Source organism: Talpa occidentalis, unplaced genomic scaffold, assembly GCF_014898055.3.
Source record: "Talpa occidentalis isolate TD23 unplaced genomic scaffold, MPIMG_talOcc4v2.1 talOcc4.15, whole genome shotgun sequence".
Lineage (NCBI taxonomy): Eukaryota > Metazoa > Chordata > Mammalia > Eulipotyphla > Talpidae > Talpa > Talpa occidentalis.
This window is the reverse complement of record NW_023601543.1, coordinates 43,507,132-43,533,330: the sequence shown is the minus strand read 5'-3', so window position 1 is coordinate 43,533,330 and position 26,199 is coordinate 43,507,132. Positions and strand designations below refer to the sequence as shown.

The 26,199-nt window shown below is 34.4% G+C and overlaps 1 protein-coding gene across 3 annotated transcripts in view; it reads right to left on the bottom strand.

Moving 5' to 3' along the window:
- Nucleotides 1-26,199, bottom strand: part of ABCB7 (ATP binding cassette subfamily B member 7) — a 121,474-nt gene that overhangs the window by 8,157 nt on the left and 87,118 nt on the right. For all 3 annotated transcript variants that reach the window (XM_037512241.2, XM_037512237.2, XM_037512238.2), the window contains 10 exons: nucleotides 14,774-14,906; nucleotides 13,631-13,899; nucleotides 12,913-13,001; nucleotides 12,733-12,820; nucleotides 11,702-11,876; nucleotides 10,646-10,803; nucleotides 9,934-10,097; nucleotides 9,642-9,771; nucleotides 4,194-4,365; nucleotides 1,023-1,126 (listed from right to left, as the gene is read on the bottom strand). In XM_037512241.2, the coding sequence (XP_037368138.1) occupies nucleotides 1,023-1,126; nucleotides 4,194-4,365; nucleotides 9,642-9,771; nucleotides 9,934-10,097; nucleotides 10,646-10,803; nucleotides 11,702-11,876; nucleotides 12,733-12,820; nucleotides 12,913-13,001; nucleotides 13,631-13,899; nucleotides 14,774-14,906 (1,482 nt within the window). The remainder of the gene's footprint in view (nucleotides 1-1,022; nucleotides 1,127-4,193; nucleotides 4,366-9,641; nucleotides 9,772-9,933; nucleotides 10,098-10,645; nucleotides 10,804-11,701; nucleotides 11,877-12,732; nucleotides 12,821-12,912; nucleotides 13,002-13,630; nucleotides 13,900-14,773; nucleotides 14,907-26,199) is intronic.

The window sequence follows — 26,199 nt, the reverse complement described above, 5'->3', positions numbered from 1 at the left end:
TGGTGGTGCAGCGGGTTGAGCACAGCGCTGTGAAGCTGTCTGCAGCCTCTGCAGCACTGGTTTGATTCCGGCCGGCTAGCAAGGTTCTCACATGGCGAGCAGACCTCTCCTGTCTCGCCCGCTGCTCCCCTCAGCAGTGTATTTCATCAGTCTGCCCGTTCTGCCCCCTGCTCTGTCTCTGGTGAATCCTCTCACCCTCCCAAACATCTGACCTGTACCCCAGTACTTATATAAATAAATAAATAAATCTTTAAAAAAAATCAAATAATGTGTTCTGAAACTTAAGCCCACACACAAATATCATGTCATAAATGGTCTAAAGCTGAAATTAGGTCTGTCCTTCAACAATAGTTGTTTTTTTTTTTTTTTTACCATATATTCAATAAAATGTAGGTGAATGGAGACAAGTAGCAAATAACATCTGCTATCATCAGTTCTAGATTAAGGGAACTGGTTCAGGAAATTATCGCTGTTGTTGAGACTTGTATTTAATTTAAAAAATGTTGTTATGAAGTCCAGTGTAGTTGCTGAGTGCCACAATATCTTGGTGTTTCACAGTATTTCCTATGAAACAAATATAAATTAAGACCAGGTCATAGACTGTGTGTGCTTGACTTGCGCCTCAATAAGTTGCTCCATGATAAGCTGAAAGGCTTTCTGGCATGTACTGGGTCACAATCATTCACATGACCTGTTTTAATGAGTATTAAGTAGCACTGGCAGAAAGACTAAAGCCTTTTTCCTTTGTCAGCAAATTATGTGAGTCCGTCAGTCTTACAAGATACAACAGTAATACAACAAAAGCATAAGGTGTCAAGTGGTTCCAAAAGGAGATGCACTTGCAAATGGACTTAATGTGATAGCTAGCACTTGCTATCTGGGGGGAAAGGGCTAGGTATTTTGCTTTATAGCACCTCCAATTGAAGTTCATTCAGAATATTAAAAGAATGTAGTCAATTAACAGAAATTTACAAAGAGAAAAGTTAAGCACTGAGAATTGAAGAATTTTCATCAGTATTTACCTCTTCAGTAATCGAATCTAATGATGAAGTGGCTTCATCATAGAGAATGACTGGGGGGTCCTTCAAAATGGCTCTTGCAATTGCTATTCTTTGCTTTTCTCCTCCTGTTAAGAAAAATTTTAGTTTAAGGAAGCGTAGCATACAGACATATTTTATTCTTCTACTATTTCCATTGATTATAACTACCAAATTATACCATCAACATTTATCTCTTCTATTGATCACTGTTGAATATACTAAGCTGTTAGAATCTAAGTTCACATATGGTATCTTTTGTCAAACTATACTTCCTGAAACATGAATGTAATTCTGATTTTGACTTTATGGAAGATAAAAAGAATAAGGTAGGAAGGTAAGAACTTTGATTTTGCAATTATTCCTCTTACCAGAAATATGCTCATTATATACATGCTACTTTTTCTCATAGGTACTGCCCAGTAAAGAGCAATCTTAGAAAAATTTCAGTATTAAGGAATCAACAAAACAAAAAAAATAGTATATGAAACCCCAAAACTTCAAGACACAAATTCATGAAATTATGAATAACTAAATTTTATCTCAACATAAAAAAGGACCATTTTCAAGGATATTTTTTGATATAAGCTATTATTTTAACAGCATTTTTCCAAGTTAAGGGTATATATTTGATACTGTTTATTTCATCTTGGTTATTTGCCATGGGTCTCAAACAGCGACATTTTAAAATTCAAAAGAAACAGAGGTCCAGAAAGGTTAAGTGATTTGCTCGAAATTACAGAGTAAGTTCCAGTGGTATCTGGAATAGATCTGACTTAACCCCAATCCAGTGCTCTTCCTATTATAATATGCAAGCCCATATTTGTTGTGAAATATATTGCAGTAAAAATAATGGGACCGTGGTAGGTCTAAAGTTATCAATATTACATAGAACTATTGCTGGATGTATAGGAGATGTCGCCTTGTGGTTTCTTGTCTATTATCCATTAATTTACAAACGTCTGAAAAAACTTAGATTTTTCAGCTTCAGTAACCTCTCCAGGAAGTAAGCTCTCCCTGTCAATTATCTGGTATACCAAGCATTATTTTATTTTTATTTGGTCTTCATGGCTACATTTAAAAAATAAAGGGTGCTCCTTATGTCTAATAGTAGTAAATTTATAGTGATACTATCCATAGTCTTCCCTATTTCATAAGGTCAAAATTCTTCAATGATGCCAGGCATCATACCAGAGTTATCTGCTTACCCAACTAGCAACTCAGCAGCAGAAAGCTCCTAACGGAAGTAGAAACTTAGAGTAAGGACTAGTTTTGACATACCTCTGAAATTTCAAGTGAAAACCAACCCAGTTTTAACTGTATTTAATAGAATGTTGGAACCTGGAGAAGAAAGATTTGTTTGTTCTCTAACATAATTATTAGCATAGATGCTAAATAATAATATAATACTCATTTTAAGAGGTTTGGTTGTAAGGAGATAAGAATAAAATTTCTGGTCCTCCCCAGTGGCGCAGCAGTTGAGCGCTGGGTTGCAAAACTGCCTGCAGCCTCTGTAGCGCCGGCTTAATCCCTGGCCGCCAGGCAAGGTTCCGGGCAAGATTCCCCACAAGGCACGCAGACCTCTCCTGCCGCCTGCTGCTCCCCTCAGCAGTGTACTTTGTCAGTCTGCCTGTTCTGTTCTGTTCTCTGCTCTGGCTCTGGTGAATTCTCTCACCCTCCCGCACTTCTGACTGTACCCAGTGCTTGTATAAATAAATAAATAAATCTTCAAAAAAAAAAAAAAAAAAAAGAATAAAATTTCTTCAGCCATTCCCAACCCTAAAGGCATGCAGAGAGGAAAGAAAAAAAGAACGTGGCATGGCATGTGAAGCAGTCATACAAGAGGATAGTCTATATTATATGAGGAGCTCTAGATTAATCAGATGGACACATAATATGGGGGTGGGCTAGTAACTGGAAACTACACCTATTAAGAGTTATAGTAATGTATAAATGTGGACGGAAATGATCTGAGCATCTTATACCACCAAGTAATAACCAAATTACTACAAAACAACTTAACCTGAAAATAATCTGCTTAGCATTTTCTAAAACTGTATCAAAATTTTCTAATAGAATACAAATTCCTTGAAAGCGGTTTTGTTTATGCGTCATCTTTTTTAATTTTAACTCTAAAATCATTTAGCATAGTAGTTTGCAAACAATATGTACCTAATTGATGTTATAAATGAAGCCAGTTTATAATGGGGAGGAACGTGGATTCATGAAAACTCTTTATTCTCTTTTTGCCTTAACCCCATCCTTAATCTATACATTTGCACTCAAACTAAACTAAAATGAAGAATAGATGAGATAAATGTTGTATGTTTGTATGAGTTCCACTGATTATTTCAGGCATTAGATATCATTAGACTTTTGGAATACAAAAAAGTGGGGCAAAGAAACACTTTTATGGATTCTCTAAAAATTTCAAAGTCATTTTAGGATAATTCATTGTAAACTTAGCAATCTTGTAATTAAACACTTAAATAGAAATGTACAAACCACCAAATTTACTTGACCACTGAAACAGTAGGGACATAAACATTAACTTTTAGCTATAAGGAAAGTAAAGCAGTTAAGTATATGAAGTATAAGGTCGTCAAAAGTAATGAAAATATCCTGTAATGATCTAGGAAATTATCATGATATATATTATTTACTACTAAAATACTTTTCCCGCCTGCCCTCCTGTAGCTACTTCCTGAGGTAAATAATGATCTTGGTTTTCCTTTGATATGAAAATTATGGTTATCAAGTTAACACTGATTGAATATGTATCAATAACTTACTATTAATCACTTACTACTAAGTACTTACAAATGAATAAAAAAGACAAGCATGACTTGGACAGTTATTTCTAGCATGTTAGATTGTTTATAGTGAAGAATAGGAGACTGAGGATCTCATCAAAAGTGACTGGATGAGGCAGTGTATTTCGTCAGTCTGCCTGTTCTGCTCCCTGCTCTGGCTCAGGTGAATTCTCTCACCCTCCTGCGCTTCTGACTGTACCCAGTGCTTATATAAATAAATAAATAAGTGACTGGATGAGGACTAAATTTGTACTCTATCATTACATTTACAGAAAATGGCTCTGATAAATTAAAGTTTGAAAGAAGTATACCAGTGGGTAGTAGGTCTAAACTATTTGATTACCTGAAAGCTTGAGTCCTCGTTCCCCTACTTGAGTGTCATATCCATGTGGCATTCGAAGAATTGCATCGTGAAGTCCAGCTAACTTTGCCACTGTATACACCTCCTCAGGTGAAGCATTGATGTTTCCATATAAGAGGTTGTAGTAAATGGTATTATGGAAAAGGACAGCATCCTGGAGCAGATTTACATAAATATACATATATGTGTATGTATGGGCATTATAAAAAATTTAAACAATAGTAAAGACATAAAGGAATGATGACTAAAATGTGATAACCCCTATAATCACCTTCTTGACCCTGCAATCCCATTTTCCTTGCTAGATCTAATCACCATGAACAATTAGTTGTGTAGCATCAGACACTATTTCAATTCATTTACATGCCTAAATATATACTATTTTTTTCAACACAAGTGGGGTCATACTATACGTATTTTGCAAATTGCTTTATAATATCCTAGAGATTGTTCATGTCAGTAACACAAACCAACCTCATTCTTTTTAACAGTTATATGATACTGAAGATATAATTTATCCATTCCCCTACTGATGACCTTTAACATGGTTTCCAAATTTTCACTACTACAATGCACCCATATATTTCTGTAAGAAGGATTCCAAGAAGGAAACTGTGAGCACTTAAAAGGTAAGTATACTTTCATCCTTCGATAGTATTGCTCCAAGAGTATACATTCCAACCAATGTGCATGATGGTACAAGTTGCTCATGTACTTAGCAACTTTGGGTATTAAAAATTAGTTGTTTAGCCCCCCTGGTGGCACAGGAGTTAACGTCTCAGTACTATCAAGCTACCACAGCCACTGTGACATGAGTTCAATCCCGGCCAGGGAGCTAACCCTCATGGTGCAGCAAACCTCCCCTGTCTTGCCCACTGCTCCCCTCAGCAGTATATTTCAGTAGATCCACATGTTCTGCTTCCCACTCTGTCTCTGGTGAATCCTCTCACCCCCTAGACCTATGGCCTACACCCCAGTTCTTGTATGCATAAATAAAAATAAATCTTAAAAAAATTAGTTGTTGCCATTTTTAGGGATAAAATGTTTTTTGGTTTAAATTAGCATTCCCTGGCATTCTTCAAAAAAACAGAACAAAGATTACTGAAATTCATATGGAACCACAAAAAACCCCGAATAGCCAAAGCTCTCCAGACTAAAAAGGGGAAAAATGGATGTATCTCACTTTGATTTGAAACTATACTATTAAGCCATGATAATTAAAACTGCATTGTACTGGAACAAAAACAGACACACAGACCAAAAGAATAGAATCAAAAGCCCAGAAATAAAGCCACACATGTATGGACAACTAATTTACAACAAAGGAGCAAACTAAATACACTGGAACAAGGAAAGCCTCTTCAATAAAGATGAAGCTAGGAAAACTGGATTGCCAAATATGAAGAATGAAACTAGATCACTATCTCACACCATACACGAAGATAAAGACTTGGATGTAAGACTTGAATTCATAAATACACAGAAGAAAACACAGGCAAAATACTCTATGACATGAACTTCAGAAACATCTTTGAGGACTCCTCCCCAGCAGCAAGGAAAACAAAGGAGAAAATAAGCAACTGGGACTGCATCAAACTAAAAAACTTCTGTATAGCAAAAGAGACAGTAACCAAAACACAGACACTCCACTGAATGGGAGAAAATACCTGTACACCAGACACTTGACAAGGAACCAATATCAAAGATCTACAAAGAGATCATACAACTCAACAAAAACAAAGCAAACCAATCAAAAAAAGGGCAGCAGAACTAAAAAGGCAATTCTCCAGAGAAAACATGCAGATGGCCAACAGGCATATGAAAAAATGTTCATCATCACTTATCATCAGGGAAATGCAAATCAAAACCACAATGAGATACCACCTCACACCTGTGAGAATGGCCCATATTACAAAAACCAGAAACAAGTGCTGGTGAGAGTTTGGAGAAAAAAGAAATTTCTCACGCTATTGGTGGGAATGTAGACTAGTCCAGACCCTATGGAAAGAAAAGCAGAAGTTCCTCAAAAGACTAAAAATGGATCTACCATAGAACCCTGTAATTCCACTCCTATGTATCTATCCAAAGAACACAAAAACACTAATTCTAAAGGAAACTTACAGCACGATTTACAATAACCAAGATATGGAAACAACCTAAATGCTCCAGAACAGATGACTCAATCAAGAAGATATATATACATATATATATATATATATGGTATTCCATATATATATATATTTCATATATATATATATATATGGAATACTATTCAGTGATCAAAAAATATAAACTCATGTCATTTGTGGCAACATGGATGGAAATGGAAATGGAAGATTAACCTAAGTGAAGTGAGCCAGAAGGAGAAAGATAAATACCAGATGCTTTCACATATATGTAGAATATAGAATTCTTTGGTTTAAAGGATCAGACAAATACAAACTTTAAAACCAACCCTTGAAACTGATCATAGATTTGAGACATTTAGGAGGAGGTGGAGGGGGAAGGGAGAAAGACTGTATGAGGGGAGAGCACAGTATAATATGGCAGAGGACTATTGATGCTTTGATGGTGGGAAAACTATGGTGACCTCACCTAAGGGGAGAAATCCTACATTGTAAAAAAAAATAAACAAGGATGTAAAATAATGTTATGTCATTCAAAATTTTAAAAATTATCATTTCCCTAATTACTAATGAGACTGAATATGTTTCTCAAATGCTTTTAAATGGGATTTGAAATACCAAAAACATAAAATTTAAGTACGATAGTTTGCTGTTTTTATTTTTTAAAAAAAAATTCATTGCAAGCATTCACTGGTAATTCAACTTATTCTAACATGGCACACTAAAGCTAATTTACTTAAATTAAGCACCCATCTTGCACCTTTGTTTTAGTCTCCAAATGGCTGAAAAGCAATAGTAATATTAAATAAATGACTACATTAGGTCCCATTTATCAGGATACTCATTAAGATCTTAATTAACATCATAATCAGTCCCAGAGTTACAGATATTATTTCAAATACTCACTTACATACCTATTACTAATGTAAAATTTTCTTGCATTGAGATGTATTCAACTCAATGAGCTTAAAGTTCTATTAAGAGAAAATATTTATTTTTAAACACTGTATTCAGAAATAAAAGTCAAGCAAATAGTAACTAGAAACATTGAAAATACAAAAAATAAGATAAAATTAAAAATAATCCAGAATCCCAACATACACCAACACCTACTATTAACATTTTAGTGTATCTTTTCCTTTTTTCTCTACTTATATGTATATTCATTTAATATAAAATTTGCATATCACATTTTGTTTGGTATCCTCTTTTTCAACAAACTTTGTATCTTTGTGGTGACACTTAATATTCTTTACAAATGTGACATTTATAAATGGCTAGAACACATCTGGTGCTATGATAATAACTTAATCATCTACTTACTATTGGATGTTTACACTGTTTTCAACTTCTGCTTTTAAAAATGCTGCAATGAACATCTTTGCAGAAAAAATTTGGTTCACATCTGCTTATTACTTTACTAAAAAATTCTAGAGGCAGAATTATTATCTGGGAATATTTTTCAGGCTCTTAATGTATATTACCAATTTGCTCACCAGGAAAGCTATCTACTTCTACAATAAAACAACAGACTAGTCATGTTCCATAACCTTGCCCTAACTGGACATCATAAATTTCAAAATTCTTACAATCTGATAGGTGAAAATTGGTATACTTTTGTTGGTTTAATTTATATTGCTAAAACCTCCAATGAAGATGAGCAGCTTTCATTTATTTTTCCTTAGTGAATAAAAGGTTTTATTTTTCAAAATAACAGGGACAATTGTTACATAGCCCCAGGAGAATGGCAGGGATATAGCTACATGGATGAGGACAGAGACATAAGTGACAAAGCCCAGAATTCAGTACGGTTTAGATATCCATGTTTCTCAACATATAGTCTACATGTCATCTACATAGGAATAGCCTACGAGGCATATTAAAAAATGCAGGTTTCTGGTCCCTACACTGCCCTAAGAGCTAAGGTATATGTGAAAGAGAGTTGAAATTTCAAAAACCTCCCTAGGTAATTCATGGACAGTAACAATCAATTTGGGATTCTCAATGAAAGGGAGAACAGGGCAGAATGTCAAGTGTCAGATCACTTGGGGACTTTTTATAAGTTATATATCCCTGTCTGATCCCTCCCAGAGATTGGATTATGATTCCAGGAACCAGGTTTATAATATATACCAGCTACAACTAGTTACCAGGCTTTTCTATTGGCTTTGAACATAAGAAAAACTAACACCCTATAAGATTATTTCCTCCTTGTCTTCTCAGACCTTCCTATGAATTTTTTCCCTTGAAATCTTTTCAGGAAATACTTGTTAAATATTTACTACTGGTCAGGCACTGTGCTTGGTACTGAAAAGACAGTAGTATATAAGTATATATAAGTAGTATATAAGTATATATAAGTATATATATGTATAAACTTGGAAGTCGGCAGTTAAACTGCTTTATAATTTCTATAAATTTACTATGTCAAACTGTTCAAAATTATGAGTTTTCATTTACTAAACAATTATGTGATGGATACTATGCTTGTACTTTAAACATATTACATCTAATCCATGATAATTATCTATCCTATTAAGAAAGATGGTTTCATTATTTTAGATGATCAAACTGTGACCCAAGACCACGGAAGTTAGAAGGGTTAGAGCTGGGTGTAGATTCCAGTTGTTTGACTTAAGTCTCTGCTATTTCTTTTATGTTATTCTATCTTTTTAAGGCTTAGAAATCTATCATGCAGACTTTCCATTCACATTTAATTTGTCTTTTTGGTAACAGATTTGATCTACAGGGCCTAATACTTCCTACTACACTAGCGTATTTTGACTTCTTAGACACAAATTATTCGTGTAAAAGATCCACCAATGCAATAAATATTTCTTCAACTATGTTTTATCTTTTTGTGGTATAACATGATGGAATACTACTCAGCTCTTAAAAAAGATAAACTCTTGCCATACATGGATGGAGCTGGAGGGGATTACGTTAAGCTAAGTGAGTCAGAAAGAGAAAGGCAAATACCCAATGGTGTCACTTACATAGAGAGAGAGAAACCAAACAAAGGGTCAGATACAACCAAACTAACAACAAACCCTAGAAAGCTGACTGCAGAACCAAGGCTACCAGAGGGAGAGGGGAGGGAGAAAGATGAGAACAACGTAGGGAGGGAGCACAATGGACTCTGGGGATGGACTATGGTGATGGCGTGATATAGTACCAACACCTGAAGTGGGGGATCTTATACCTCTAAAACACAAAATAACATTGTAAACCAATTTTACCTCAATTTCAAAAACAGCTATATAAAAAAAAAAAATAACTAAAGAAAAATAAAAAAATAAATTACCTGAGGTACCACTCCCACTGCTTTCCGAAGGCTTTCCAAGCTCACATCTTGTATATTTTGACCAGCAAGGTAAATATTACCCTTTTGAGGCTCATAGAAGCGAAATAACAACCTCACTATTGTGCTCTTCCTGAAATTGAAGAAAAGGAAAGGTTATTTAGCTCTTACTGGCATTAGGGAACCCCTGTTTTAAACCACTATAATCATTTTATTATGAAAAAGAAAAAAAAAACATCGCATTGGGAATCAACAATCAATGATGTAGAATTTTATAAATAACTGAATTACCCACCCTGACCCACTACCTCCAACAATGGCCACTTTTTTTCCTGCAGGGACTTCAAAAGATATTCCACTAAGGACTTTCTGCCCCTCAATGTATTCGAAATGCACATTATCAAAGGCCACTGTAGCTGTCTGTGGTGTGATCTGAAGGGGCGATGCCATTACTTTGTCCTGTCAGAGAAGAGGGGGAAAAAATCACTTTTACATACCACTTAGAGTATACCTATGCAGAAAACTTTCTAAATCACAGAAAGAAAAAGGAAAATAATGGGGAAGGAGAAGGTTTTTAAGTGGAGTTAGATTACTTTTAAGCATGCTGCTAAAGATTTGATTGTTTCACACCTCACTGATAAAGTAAAAAAGTGATTTCTGGGCAATCTGCGGGGAGTGGGTAGAGGGAAGGTGGGCAGGGGATTAAGGAGGTTGAGGACGTGAGGAGAGGCGATTTACATTGTATATTATTATTAGCAGAAATAAATCAAGTGCACGTACAAATCATCAATTTACAAAATTTAGGGTCTAGGTATAATGTTCTTTGTCAACACCATAAGGTTTCTAAACACAGAAGTAAATGCTATCACAACCTCTCAATACATGATAATTCTAATTCCTGCAAAAAAGAATTTGTCGACATGGTACTTTAAGAACATTCCCCTAAAACAATTCTATTAATGGGAGATGCTCAAATACTTTTGAAAGGTGGTAAGTAGATTACTTACTTTAATTCGGGTGTCTACTTTGAGTAGAGTAAACAAGGTGTTCATGTCTATGAGTGCTTGTCTAGTTTCTCTATATACAGTTCCCAGAAAATTGAGAGGTAATGAAAGCTGAAACAGCAGTCCATTCACCATTACTAGATCTCCAACAGTTAGGGTACCTTGACATGAAGTTGGTAGAAGGAAAAAAAAGGATATTTTCGATATTATAAACGTTTCCTGCTTAAGATAGAGAAATTGATAGTCTTATTCTGGGATACAGTTCAAAATGTACATAATCAGTAACTGTCAGAACTAGTATAATTTCAAAGCAATTTAATCCACAATTTAGAAATTTAAGGAATTTGATATATGCTAGGTGGAATGGGAAAAGTCCACCCCTAAGTCACTATACATTACACATATATGTGTGTATACATATAAAAGAAAGTGGTTTGATAGAAATACAGAAGGCTAAAAACTTCTCCTTTCTTCCTAAGACACTAACAAGTTTCTCTATAATGTACAACAGAAATTTACAAAAAAAGAACATATATTAAAAATTGGAGCAATGGATATTATCATGATGATAAAACGTATTCAGTGAATGAATGAATTCTAATCGAGTGGGCAAGTTACAGAAAAGCAACACAGACATAATTTACTTTCAAAATGTTTTGCAAATGAAAAACTAGTAGAACAAAGATTACTAATAATTCAAAAAAACTGCTTGCATTTTAGTTCTTTGACTAAACACTACATTATTACATTGCTTTCTAGGTCTACAAATTAGAAACATTAGATGCTAAAAAAAGTCACTTCTGAAAAAAACAGTATGTGTAAACAGTAATCCCAATCAATGAGAGAGCCAGTGCTAAACTTGGAGCATTGAACTAAAGAAAGTAAAAAAATAGTACCATGCTATCAAGAGAATACGTTCTGATACAAAAAGGAAAGTACTCTAAGGATGTTCAAGCACCTTACTATGCTTTATAATTAAGACTAATATACGCATTCCTTCCATTAATCTTTATTTATAAAGGTTAGGTAAAATGTATCTGAAATCCGCAGATCCATTACCTGCCACAATTCCCTGACTGGCAAGCACCATTATAGCCGTTAAACCAACACTGAAAATAGCATTTTGACCAAAGTTCAGCATAGCCAGAGTAGAAGTACTTTTCAGTGAAGCAGTCTCATATGACTTCAAAAATCCATCATATCTTTGGGCTTCATAGTTTTCATTATTAAAATACTATAAAATACACAGAAATAGCAATTACATAAATATAACTTACTCTCTTATGCATTACTATAGTATCCTTTTCACCGAAATTCATCTACAGATGATTTTGTATTGCATATTTCATTCTAAAACTAACTTTTAATATACTGGACTATGATAACCACTGCAGCTTTCCAAAATGAACTGTATTTGTAAAGTCCATAAAATCCATCCCACAAACATTTACTGAATGATTAATTTAAACCCAGATCTAAAAATAACTGCCAATTTCACTTCCTTCAAAAAGACTTCTGATTTCCCAAGACTTTGAATGGACAGTTCTCACTGCTGCACTGCATCATTATACCTTCATGTATAGTCACTTGCGTACTTTAACTCTCCCAGTACATTAGCAAATTCTGGGAGGGCAAGGATTGAGTATTAATCATTTTTTACCACCGTTCTCCATCACAGCACTTAGCATAGTGCTTTGCATGTAAGAGACATTCAGTAATATCAAAAGTGAACAAATAAATGAAGGAATTACTGAAAAGCACAATGATAGCCACTCTGAGGAGTACAGAAACAGGACTTTACATACCATTTTGATTAACTTAGTGTTCACCCTGAATGCTAAATATGGTAACCATACTTTTATCACTTCTAAATTAATTTGAAAGGTAAAATTCTGATGGGGTTAACCAAAAACTGAAGTGAATAGGATGATTTCTAAACAATAGGAAAACAATAGAGTACTATTATTCCATTACACTTAGAAGTTCTATCTTAATCTAAAGCTCTAACTTACAGCGCCCATTAAATTAAATGACAGAACAAATCTTAGTTCAGTGTGAAAGGCAGAGGAAAATATAATTAAACATATTACCTTCACAGTTTCATAATTTAGCAGCGAATCAATGGCAGCATTACCCGCATCATTATCCGCTCTGTTCATCTCTATTCTAAATCTAGTTCTGCAAGACAAAGAGTTGCACAGGCATGAAACGTCTATTATAAGAGCATAACGAATTTCTGAACCTTGACTGGCCTCTGGGGAATACCTTACCTCCACCGTGTGACAGCCACTGTGAATGCGGTATATGCACTAAGCGTTCCAAGGGTCACCAATGCAAACTGGGCACCGCATTTGTAATACTGGAGAAAGCAAAAGAAGAAATGGGAAACATTGTTCTTGCCCTACAGTTTATAGTAAACAACAGCTAATTTCAGTCAAAATATTTTAATAAAAATTATAGGAAATGCATAAATGAAAAATTGAGTGAGAAATCAAATACCTTAGAAAATCCACTTTGGGTAACAAGAAAAGAAAATCAAACTGCACTTGCCACCCTGATACTACTGTCAAATGCTGGCAATAAAAATAGTACATAAACCTTAAAAGAAATAAAAATATACACGTACATTTTAATTATGAAATATGAAACTGCTTAAAATATTGTAAATGAATAGCAACCTAGATAATCTGAGCATGCCAGTCCAACGTCACACATAAAAATCTTGCTAACAAAAAAACTGTAAGCACTAGTTAAATTGACTGATCTATGTTTAAAACTCAACAGCTTTTATAGTAACAACATGATAAAGACTTGGGACAGTCCTTTGAAGCTCGTGGCAAAATAATTAAACAAACTGCATAATTCTTCTGGCACCATGAAATTTTGCTTTTGAATCACGGGCATGTAATAACACAACAGCTTCCAGTACTAAATAGCTACTAAAGAAAATGTATGATAAAAGTTTGTTATGAAAAATGTTTTACTTACCAAGACACCACTGACAAGAGACACCTCAAATATGATGGGAAGAAGATTAAACACTAAAGCACTCAGGACAAAACTGATACCCCTTGTCCCTCTGTCAATAGCCTTCGATAAAGCTCCTGTCTGTCTGCTCAGGTGGAAAGCCAGATCCAGGTTGTGAAGATGGAGAAAGACATTTTTGGCTATTCTTCGGATAGAATTTTGGGCTACCTTGCCAAACACTGCATTTCGAACTTCATTAAAAAAGGCAGCTCCAGCTCTTGATACACCATCTAACATAACAATATATTCAAAAGAAAAAATGGGTTATAAAAGCATTGGAATCAGGAACGTAAAAATGGTAGGGTTTTATTCATTATGTATAATGAATGAATATATCACAGAACATTTACACTAAAAGAAATCTAGAAAGCACATAGCCTAGGAAAAACCAATCTTTCCACCAACCATGGATCCCTGTAGGTATTATTTTCCCCTACAGTTAGGGTGTATTGATTTTTCCAATAAAGTACTTTGAATAAATAGCAGCCCGTATGGCCTTATTGTGAATAAATGTACAGTATCTGTGGAGGTTTTTTGATGCAACTCAGTTTCCCCAAATAAAAAATGATAAAATTTAGATCCTAAAAAAGCTAATGCCTTGACAAAAGCATGTCCACACTCAAGTCTCTGAGTCTGAGAGAGACCATTCTAATGCAAGGGAACATAAAGCATCATGTTCTGTTCACTACAAATTGTAGATTTGTACCATGGCTATTGAAAATAATTTGACAAAGCATTAATGTACATATATTGCTATTTAGCTATTTCTTAATTAACAGCTAACAAAGACAAGAAAGCAGCTTTGTTGAATAAGTATAAGATATAAGGATTTTAACTATTAGAAGTGGTTGCTATTAATTTAATGTTTTGTTTAATGTTACTATTTTCTAGCACTTAGAAAATGAGACTTGTTAGGAAGTGTTTGAAAAGTAAATCACACAATGAATTTTAGAAGACTTCATATCATTAAAAAAAACCTTTCACATAAAATGATAAACATCCAAAATGCTAAGTTGTGTTGGTGGTGAAATATGATACTCAAATATAATGAAACTCCCTTGAAGAAAGTCAACACCTGTAGACAGATTAAAGAATCACACATACAGCCAATCAGAACTGCCGTTGCCATGGTTGCAACTGTATTTGGGGCATCACTCAGGTTCAGCATGTTTCCCGACATCTGGTTGAGGCTGTCTACAGCATATTTAAACATGAAAGGAACCACAATATTCAAGGCCTAAAAACAAAAACAGCAATTACCCACCAAATGCAAAGTATTTATTTATAAAAGTACAACTATTTAACTAAAATTGGTATTTATGGGAATGTTTAGATATTAGCCATTTACTAGTATTAGAATGATTTTCTCAGTTTATACAGAAAAATTCTTGGCATTTGGAAGAACTGTCATTTCAGGATTCCTACCTCACGCTGACTGCCATGTTAATATTCATTTATAAGTCTTGTGCATTAGTCAAATGTTCTTGTCTCCACGAAATCATCCACTCAAAATGCTCCCTCCATTATCTGAAATTCTACAGAGCTCATAATATTTACAGTAAAGCAGTTTTTATTATAGTTCTTTGTGTATATGTTTTCCTTTCTTTAGGAAAAGATCCTTGAGGATCTATATCACATTCCTCTTTTTGCCTCATCCATGCTGAGTATACTGTTTTGTGTATAGTAGGTATTCAATAAATATATGTAAAAATGTGTTTACCAAAATAATGATAAAATTGAAATTATATAGCAAAAAGGATCTTAAAAATAAATTACAAGTATCTCTGGCTGATTTACCATTGGTGGGAATGTGACAGATCTATTTGCCCCACAAAAAGATTCCTTTGCTTTAATACCATACAAGACAAAATCCACTGAATACCAAATTAAGCTTTCAAAAACCAACCTATTTCTCCACGAGAATGCATCTAAAATATGAAAATTAGTCATTCACATTTCATATTTTCTGCAAAGTTAGAGTATCAAAAACAACAATCATCATTTAGATAAAGGAAGTTGGTTAGATAGACAGCCAGTTTTCTTTTTTGAAATTAATATACATTAATATGAAAACAATTCTATAATGTTTAACAGAAACACTGAAATTCCAGCTCTTAATTTTTCATTATAATGTCATTCATCTTTGTTAAATATAAAGGATCTATTGCCAACAACCCTACTTTAGCTACAAGTGATGACAGGAGCTATGAAAATCTTATGAATCAAGATTTCAAAGTAAGGTATACAAGTGTCTTAGCAATGAAGTAGGGGCTCTAATATCCAACAATATCATTAAAATACACTGCAGAGCCTCCCTGGCGGCGCAAGGGGTTAAGATGCAACCTATGAAGCTATCCATAGCTGCTGCAGCAGGAGTTCGATCCCCAGACAGGGAGCTGACCCACATAGCGCAGCAGACCTCTCCTGACTCGCCTGCTGCTCCCCCTCAGCAGTGTATTTCAGTCAATCTGCCTGTTTCGTTCCCCACTCTGTCTCTGGTGAATCCTCTCATCTCCTGCACCTCTGGCCTGTACCCCAGTTCTTGTATGCATAAATAAATAAATCTTTAAAAAAATACACTGCAAATGTTGGGATAATGTAGGATAAATTGCTTGAAACTTAAGATTTCTAATTTCCAAAATATAATCTAATGGAACAGCAGGTTTCAAGTAGTATAAATTTGTCAATGCTGATTCCCATAAAACCTCAGGCTCTTGCTTCTGTTTGAAATGGTCTCCCCACCCTATCTACTTCTCTACCTCTTCATTCTTCAAAACCCACTTCGAATCTCGTTCCCATCATGATGCCTTCTTGGAAGCTTGCAGCCATTTTGGCACTTTCTATTTTCCAACTCCTCTTTTTCATAATTTATATCTCAGGATTTATCATTTTTATTATGTATTTATCATTTACTTCACCTGTATGTGCGCATATATGGGTGTATTGCCTTTACAAATTCAGTGGCAAAGTTTTGTGTGAAATCAAACATTTTGTGAACAAGAGCTATATGAGTCAAGTATGGTGCTAGGTACCTTTCACAGAAGTGAGAGCGGCATCAAATAACAAGTCCATGTAATGGGTATTATTGCAATAGTTAAGGAAACTCAGGTTACATGAGGTTTAGTGATTTGTCTGGTAGACAGCAGAACTGGAATTAAAATCCAGGTCTGTCTTGAAATTCAGAATTTTTTCTGGTGTACCATAGCCATATCAGCAGCTTTTAAGGCAGGAGCCATATATCTTACTTCTTTTGCATTCAAAATGGGTGCTCTTAAATGCACTATTTATACTACCTACTTCTATAACTATATTATAATTAATTTAAATAAATTTGAGCACATTCCAAGTTTTCTACATAATAAGGTCATATCCCCTCGCTTGCATTCCAACACACTTTCTTGAGTGGGAGGAAAAGTGATAGTTATAACTAGCACACAATTTTCATAACTGTCAATTATATCTATGCCAGTCAGTGAGTGGTGATTGAAAGTAATGTGTCACCAAGGAAGTTGTGCAATTTTATTTTCTTGAAAATGTGTTTGGTTTTGGTCAAATTTGGGCTCATCCTTGTGTGTAAAGGATATGAATGAGAACTGTCCTGTATTTTTTTATTGGCAGAAAAAGAGCAGTCAGCACAGTGCTAAGAACATAGCCCTGCCTCTAATAATAATTGTTGATTACTGTGAGTTTTCCCTTAAAGGTAATATTTAAAAGGAAACGAAAAGAAATGGAAAAGACTATTACATTTAGATTTTTTATTACTATATATATGTGGGTTCCATTGGCCTTAAGATATTTTGAAAAATGGGGGCTGGCAAATATTGGCTTTCCTAATATTCTGCCTTCAACAAAACTAGATTTAAACCATGTAAGATAAATGTGAATTAAAAAAACAATTTTGAAGTAATTATAAACTCACAGGAAGTTGCACAAGTAGTGCAAACAGACTTGTAATCCTTTACACCCAGAATCTCCTAATGATGACATCTTATATAGCTGTAGTTCAATATCAAAACCAAAAATATACACTGGCACATTTTTGTAAACTAGATTACAGAACTCACTCAATTTTCTTTTTTTTTTTCACATTTTATTTAAATTTTATTTTTTATATTCCCCATACAATTACAACCCCTTATTTTGACCCCAATCCCTCCCCTCCCCGCCCCCCACCCTCCATAGAGTGTCTCTGGTTCATAGTTGTTGATTTTGATTTTTTCTTTCTTATAGTTATTCTTTTTCCTGGTCCCTTATTTAAGTTTTCTAGATTCCTGCTATGAGTGAGACCATACGGTATTTTTCTTTTTCCTTCTGGCTTATTTCGCTGAGCATGATCCCTTCCAGCACCATCCATGTTGCTGCAAATTGCATGTGTTTATCTTTTTTGAATGCTGAGTAATATTCCATGGTGTATATGTATCACATCTTCTTGATCCAGTCATCTATTTTTGGGCATTTGGGTTGTTTCCAAAGCTTAGCTATTGTAAATAGTTCTGCTATAAACAGGGGTGCAGGTGCTCTTTGGAATTGATGTTTCTGTGTCCTTTGGGTAAATACCTAGGAGTGGAATTGCTGGATCATATGGAAGCTCTATGTTTAGTAGGTCAAGAAATCTCCACACAGCTCTCCATAGTGGTTGGAACAGTTTGCACTCCCACCAACAGTGCAGGAGAGAACTCACTCAATTTTCACTATGTATTCATGTGTGTGGATTATATGTGCTATCTATATAGTTCTACACAACTTTATTCCACGTTTAGGTCCTTCGACCTTGTAACCACCACCACAATCAAGACACAACTTTCTCATCACTACAAAAGAATGCCCTTGAACTAGCTCTTTATAATCACTCCCACCCCACCTTGCCCCACTCCAATCGCTGTCGCCTGGCAACAAGTAATCTGTTCTTAATCTCGAAAGCCTAGTCATTTTGAATATATTATACACACAGAACTATACAGATGCAACATTTTGAAATTGGTTTTTTTCACTCAGCATAATACTCTTGAGGTTCATCAAGAATGATGTATCAGTGAAATAAGTCAGAAAGAAAAAGAAAAATATCAGATTGTTTCACTAATAGGAGAAATATAGGGGAACCAAATAAGACATCAGGGGAAAAAATAACAACACAAAACACAACACAACAAAACAAAAACAAACAGATAATTATAAACCAGAGACATCCTGCAGGGGAGGAAGAGGGAGAGGGATCAGAGGGAGGGAGGGAAGAGCACAGGGGACTGTGGTGATGATGCACAGGTGCATTGGTGAAGGAAATTCTATGTCGACTACACCTGATGGGGGGCAGGGGTGGGAAGCAAACATTGTTTAAAAATGAACAATGATGTAAAAAAATATATAAATAAAAATTTAAAAAAAGAATGATGTATCAGTAGCTCATCTCCTTTCATTGCTGAATACTGTCCGTGAATGTGCCAGAATTTATTCAACCATTCACTCCTCAAGACATCAAGACATTTTGGTTGTTTCTAGTTTGGGGTTATTATAAATAAAGATGTTGTGAACATTCCCATATAAGTTTTCATTTCTCTTGGATAAATGCCCAAAATGTAACTGCTAAGTAGTATGGTGAAAATTTACATTGAACTTATTAAGAAACTGCCATACTCTGAGTGTCTGTACCATTTTATAGTCCCACCAGCAAAGTATGACTGATCCAGTTTATCTGCATCCTCACCAACATTTGATATTATCACTATTATTATTTTTTATTTTGAAACCGTTTTAAATAGGTGTAGAGTGATACCTCATTTTGGCTTTAACTTGTATTTCCCTAATAGCAATGATGTTGAACATCCTTTCATGTGCTTGTGGCTAACTATATCTCCTCTTTGGGGAAACATCTGTGCTTGTCTTTTGAACATTTTATAGTTAGATTGTTTTTTGGTTTTTGCTGTTGAGTTTTAAAAGCTCTTTATATATATTCCAGACATAAGCCTTTGTTAGATATGTGATTTATAAATATTTTCTCCCAGGCTACAGCTTTTCTTTCATTTTACTGAAGAGCTTGAATGCCTTTCCAAGCTAACAGTAATGAGAAATCTTTCCCCCTGGAGTCAGTGGAGGCTGAGGTGAGAAACTGGACCTTCATTCCCACCTGCAGTAATGATGCAGCACCTAGTCCCTATTGGAGCAGCATCACAAGAGGCCTGTTAAACAGAAGATTTAAAAAAGGTTTGGAGTCTCATAATACAATACACAAAATATCCAGGTTTCAATGAAAAACACTCATCATACCAAGAACTACTAAGATATTGACCTGAATAAGAAAATAGCAATAGACACAACGTAAGAACTACCTGCCAAAAGCAGCCATAATAAAAGTGCTTCAAGAAACATTTATGAACATGCTTGAAGCAACAAAAAGCAAATTTAAGACATTAAAAAAAAACAAATAAAAATTTGGAACTGGAAAAAAAAAAAACCAAAAACACCAAATGGATGGGCTCTATGACAGAATGAAGACAAAGAATCAGTAAACTTGAAGATAAAAAAAACTGGAAATTATTGACTATGAACAACAGAGAGAAAACAGACTAAAACAAAAGTACATAAGACTCAAGAACCTATGGAACTATAACAAAAGTTCTATCATTCCTCTTCGGAGTCCCAGAATAGAATGGAAAATATGGAGTTAACAAATAGAAATACACAACGATCAATGAAACAATTCAGAAACAAATACACACACAACCACATATATACATACACAATAATATAGCCTACATATTATTAACCTAATATATTTTACCTATTATAGTTTATTTTATATGTGCACGTACCTATAACGTATATACATGCATACATACATATATGTGTATGTCTGTGTGTCCGTTTGTGTGTATAACTATGGCATAGAGAATAAGGGCTCCCTAATAGCTACATGTACTAATCTCTGGAAACGGTAAAGACTATACCTTCCATAGCAAAATGGACATTGCAGCTGTGATTAAACTAAAGAACACGAGCTGGGTAAAATATCCAGGATTATCTAGGTAGAGCTAATGTAATCAAAACAGTACTTACAAGAGGATGGAAAGAGGGTCAAAATTAGGAGAAAAGATAAGGCTATAGAAGTTGAGAATCAGAGCAGAAAAGATTGAAGCTGCTACAGACTTTGAGGATGGAAGAAGGCCATTAGCCAAGGAATGTGGATTGAATTCTAGAAGCTGAAAAAGAAAGCAGACTCTTCCCTAACAGTCTTAGAAAGACTAGCTCTGTGAAATGTCTTTATTTTGATCTAATGAAATCTAATTTTGGGATTCTGACGTTCAGAAATATGGGGTAATAAATCTGTGTTGCTTTAAGATCCTAAAGTGGTGATACGTTGTTATGGCAGCAACAGGAAACAAAGGAACTTCAAAGGGAAGAGTGGATAGACTCAGTGTAGAAAAATTGTACAAAACAATGAATCTTCACCTTGAAATCACAGAGAAGCATTAACTCAGAATGAACTACAGACTTAAAAGCAAAAGGTGAAAATATAACTTTTAAAAGAAAACACGGGAGAAAATTTTAATGACCTTGAGTTGAGTAAACAGTTCTTAGACAAAACAACAAAAGCATAATTTATAAAGAGAAAAAAATTATAAACTGGAACCTTTCAAATTTAAAAACTTTACTTCTATATAAGATTATTAAGAGAATTTAAAAAACAAGCTACAGATTAAAAATATTTGCAAATTATAAATCTAAGAAAGATTTCACATCCATAATATATGAAAAACTCACTAAATTCAACAGTAAAAACAAACAGCTCAACTAAAAAAAGAAACGAACACTTGCGCAAACACTACCAAAGTGGACATATGGATGACAACTAAGCACATGAAAAAAGATATTCAACATCATTAGCCATTTAGGGAAAAATATTTTTAAATCACAAGATACAACTATATGTCTAACATTACCAGGAGGTGGCAAAGAATTGAAGCAACTGGAACACTCACACATTGCTTGTGAGAAGACAAAAACATCCATTCTGGGAAAAAAGTTTGGCAATTTCTTATATAGCTAAAAATATACTTACCATGACTTAGCAATTTCATTCCTAGGTATTTATCTTAAAAAAATGAAAACTCAGGTTCACACAAAAACCTGCACCTGAGTGCTTATAGAAACTTATAACCACACCTCTTGTTATAATTGCTTAAAGGTGGAAAGGAAACAAATGTCCATCAGTGGGTAAATGAATGAATAAACTCTAGCACATCCATACCATGGAATACTACTTGTCAATAAAAAGGGATAAATTGATACATTCAACGACATAGATAAATGACAAAGGCATTATGCTGAGTGAGAGAAGCCAGTTCAAAAGTTTATATGTTGAAAGATATCATTTATATGGCATTTTCACAACAACAAAACTATAGAGATAGAGGATAAATTAATTAGGATTCTGGAGAGGGTAGGTCTACAAAGTGGTTATACAAAAGAAATTTTGGGGATGATGATACTTTTCTATATCCTGCCTGGGGCAATAATTACATGAACATATTTATGTGTTAAAATCATAGAAATGATTACCAAAAAGAATATGTATTACTGCAAGTATACTAAAAACAATATTAAAAAACAAAGCCAGGGTCTCGGGTCATACCAGCTCTGGCTCCCTAAAGTCTAGGCTGGAGATATCTAAAAATAAGGATAGATGATACTGTATTTCAATCAAAATGGTCTCAGTATGAAGTTTCATCCCACTGTGTCTTCTTAAAAGCTGAGAAACCGGTGATTTTTACTAGATTATAATTAAGTGACAAAAGGTATGTTTCATCTGTAACTGCAATGCACCCATTAATTTAAGCACAAGAAGAAAAAAAAAGGGACTCATTCTCACAAAACATTTTTCTTTCCTAGATCAAAAGCTTAAATCACATACATAAATAATCTGCTAAGCTCCTGAATTTTCATAGACTAATACACTATAAGAAAATTGAATTGATTTAATTTTAACACAGTAGTCTACAATGTGTTAAAATTACTGAAGAACAGAATTAAGGAAAAAGCAAAATCATGATAAGGACAGACTAAAGGTATGCTGTATCTAGATGATGCCAAAATTACTGGTGAATATGGTCACTTCGCTGAGGATCTCAGAATCTAGGTTAATATCAGAGGGAAAGATCTTGTACCTTTAAAACACAAGCAATGTTGTAAACCAACATTACCTCAAAAAAAAAATTTCAGATCTTAAAATGATTTTTCCCTACCTCAACACGGAAGTAATGCCTATATCATGTGAGGAACCCAATTCCTTCAGTCTTTTTAAAACCTAAATTCCTCAATAATCAATCTCTTTCATTCAGGGCTCCTACATACTGCTGCCAAGAGGGGGCCAATATATGTGAACAGGTGAAAGAGAAGTTTGTTTCTTTGTTTAATTACCTCTCTAAATCTAAAAGGGTCAGAAGGAGAGAAAAAAAATAAAGAATACTAAAAGGAGATTTTATTAGCAAGATAAAATAAGAAAATAAAATTGGACAAAATACCTAGACAATTTGAAAAAAAATCTTTCCAGAAAAGAGGAAGAAGAAACATTTCTTAATTCATTCTATGAGGCCAGCAATTCTCTAATACCAAAATCAGACAAAGACATTATAATAAAGAAAAACTACAGACCATTCTCATAAACAAATACAAAATTCCTCACCAACATATTAGCAAGTCAAATCCAACAATGTATAAAAAGAATTATACAACATCTGGGCCTCCCTGGTGGCACAAGGGGTTAAGATGCAACCTATGAAGCAATCCGCAGCCCCTGCAGCACCAGTTCGATCCCCCACTAGGGAGCTACCCACATGTTGCAGCAGACCTCTCCTGACTTGCCTGCTGCTCCCCTCAGCAGTGTGTTTCAGTTGATCTGCCTGTTCTGTTCCCCACTCTGTCTCTGGTAAGCCTCTCACCTCCCCCACCTCTGGCCTGTACCCCAGCTCTTGTATGCATAAATAAATAAATCTTTTTAAAAAAGAATTACACAACATGAACAAGTGGAATTCATTCCATGTATGTACGGCTGGTTCAACATTTGAAAATCAATTAATGTAACCATCATATCAACAGGCTAAAGAGGAGATATATGATATCGATAGATGTTTAAAAGCACATGTCAAAAATCCAACAGCTATTCACAATGAAAACTCCCAGCAAACTGGGAATAGAGGGGAACTTCCTCAACTTGACTAAGAACATTTACATATATTTAGATAAATATATTTAATTTTTTTTTTAAAAAAAGAACATCTACAAGAACTCCTAATAGCTAACAAACACTTAATGGTGCAAAACTACATGCTATACCCTACGATTGGGAAAAAAACAAGGATGTCCTCTGTGAAAGACACTTAAGAAAAGGAAAATACAAGCCATAGATTGAGTGGAAATATTTGCACATCTATCTTACAAAGGACTGGTATGCAAAATATACAAAGAACTGTTAAAATTCAATAAGAAAATGAAACACCCAATTAAAAAAGGCCGTAAGACCTGACAGACATCTCACAAAGGAAGATAAACCAGTGGCAAATAGCATATAAAAAGATGCTCAGTATAAAATATCATTAGGCAATTTCAAATTAGAAAAAAAAAGAGACACTGCCAAATACCTATTAGAATGGCTAAAATTCAGTATACTGGACAACACTAAATGCTGACAAGGATATGGAGTAACAGAAATTATCATTCACTTAAAAAAAAAAAAGAAACAAAAGACAACCAAAAACAAATTATCAGTCATGGCTGATAGAAATACAGACTGGTACAGCCACATTGGAAGAGAGTTCACAGTTTCTCACAAAACTAAACATAGTTTTACCATATAATCTAGCAATTGCACTCCTTGATAATTACCCAAATAAGTTGAGATTTATGTCCACAGAAAATCCTGCACGTGAATGTTAACTGCAGCTTTACTTATAATTGCAAAAATCTGTAAGCAACCAAGATGTCTTTCAACAGATTAATGGGTAAACACACTATGGCAAATGCATACAAAGGGTTATTTTTCCGTAATAAAAAGAAATGAACTGTCAGTTATAAAAATACATGATTAACTCTGAAATTCATATTGCTAAGTGAAAGAAGCCAACACGAAAGGTTTACCAAACTATATAATCTCAACAATATGACATTCTGGAAAAGGGTAAACTATAGACAGTAAAAAGTCAGTGGTAGTTAGGGATTTGGGAAGATGACAGAAAAGGATGAACCTGTGAAATACATAGGATTTTTAGGGCAGTGAAACTATTCAGTATGATTATCTTAACGGAATATACATAACACGATTTTCCCAAATCCATATAACTATACAACATAAAGGGTGAATCCTAATGTAAATTATGATCTCATTTCATAAGAAAAGGTATGTTATATAATTGGTTCATCAATCATAACAAATGTACTACACCAATGCAGGATGTTAATAATAAGAATTCAGTGGTTCTTTGTCTAGGGGAGAGGGAATATAGGAATTCTCTGTACTTACTGATCAATTTTTCTGTAAACCTAAAAGTTCTCTAACATACAAAGTCTTTTAATTAAAAAAATACACCAGGGTATAAATCATAATTCTCAACTTAATTAAAAGCTTCAAATAGCATTGTTTCATTTAAAAAAGTATTTTTCAGGAAATTTTAAAGAATGGAGGTTAAGTAAAATATATGAATCTTTGAAGCTACGTATATCAAGATAGTAGTTACTAGAAAACTGAAGCTCCTCCATGAAGCCTTCTCTAAGTGCACAATTATTGGAACTCCCATGTGGCTTCATTTGTGACTCCCTTTGGCATTTATGTTATATATTTATATAAAATCATTATTTGTATATTTTTTCCTTTAATACACTGCAACTCCAGGAGGCCAAACACCACATTTTATTCATTTTTGTACTCACAGTTGTCTAGCACTATACCTTGTTATTCAACAAATGTATGCTCAATCCATATTGCTACAGTCCACTAGCATGGTTACCAAATTCTAGTCAAACTTCATTTATACTATTAAGATTTATTTATTTTTTATTTATGCATACATGAGCTGGGATGTAGGCCAGCGGTGAAGGGGTGGTGGTGAGAGGATTCACCAGAGACAGAGTGGGGAGCAGAACAGATGGATCTACTGAAATACACTCCTGAGGGGAGCAGCGGGCGAGACAGGAGAGGTCTGCTGTGCCGTGTGGGTAGCTCCCTGGACAGGGATATAACTTGTGCTGCAGTGGCTGGCTTCACAGTACTGAGACTAAACCCCTTGCGCCACGAGGGAGGCCTCTCATTTCTACTTTTAACAGATTTATTTTCTTTATCATATTTTTGACCTAAAATATCTAAACTTACTTATTTTTAACACACATATTACATTTTACTACATGCCAGACACTGTTCTAAGTCATTTACATGTTAATTTATTCCTCATAACAAATCCTATCTTACCTATTTTACAAATTAGGAAACTGAGGCACTGAGTTTAAGCAATAGGCCCAAGTTTAAGGGTTAGTAAGTGGCAGAACTC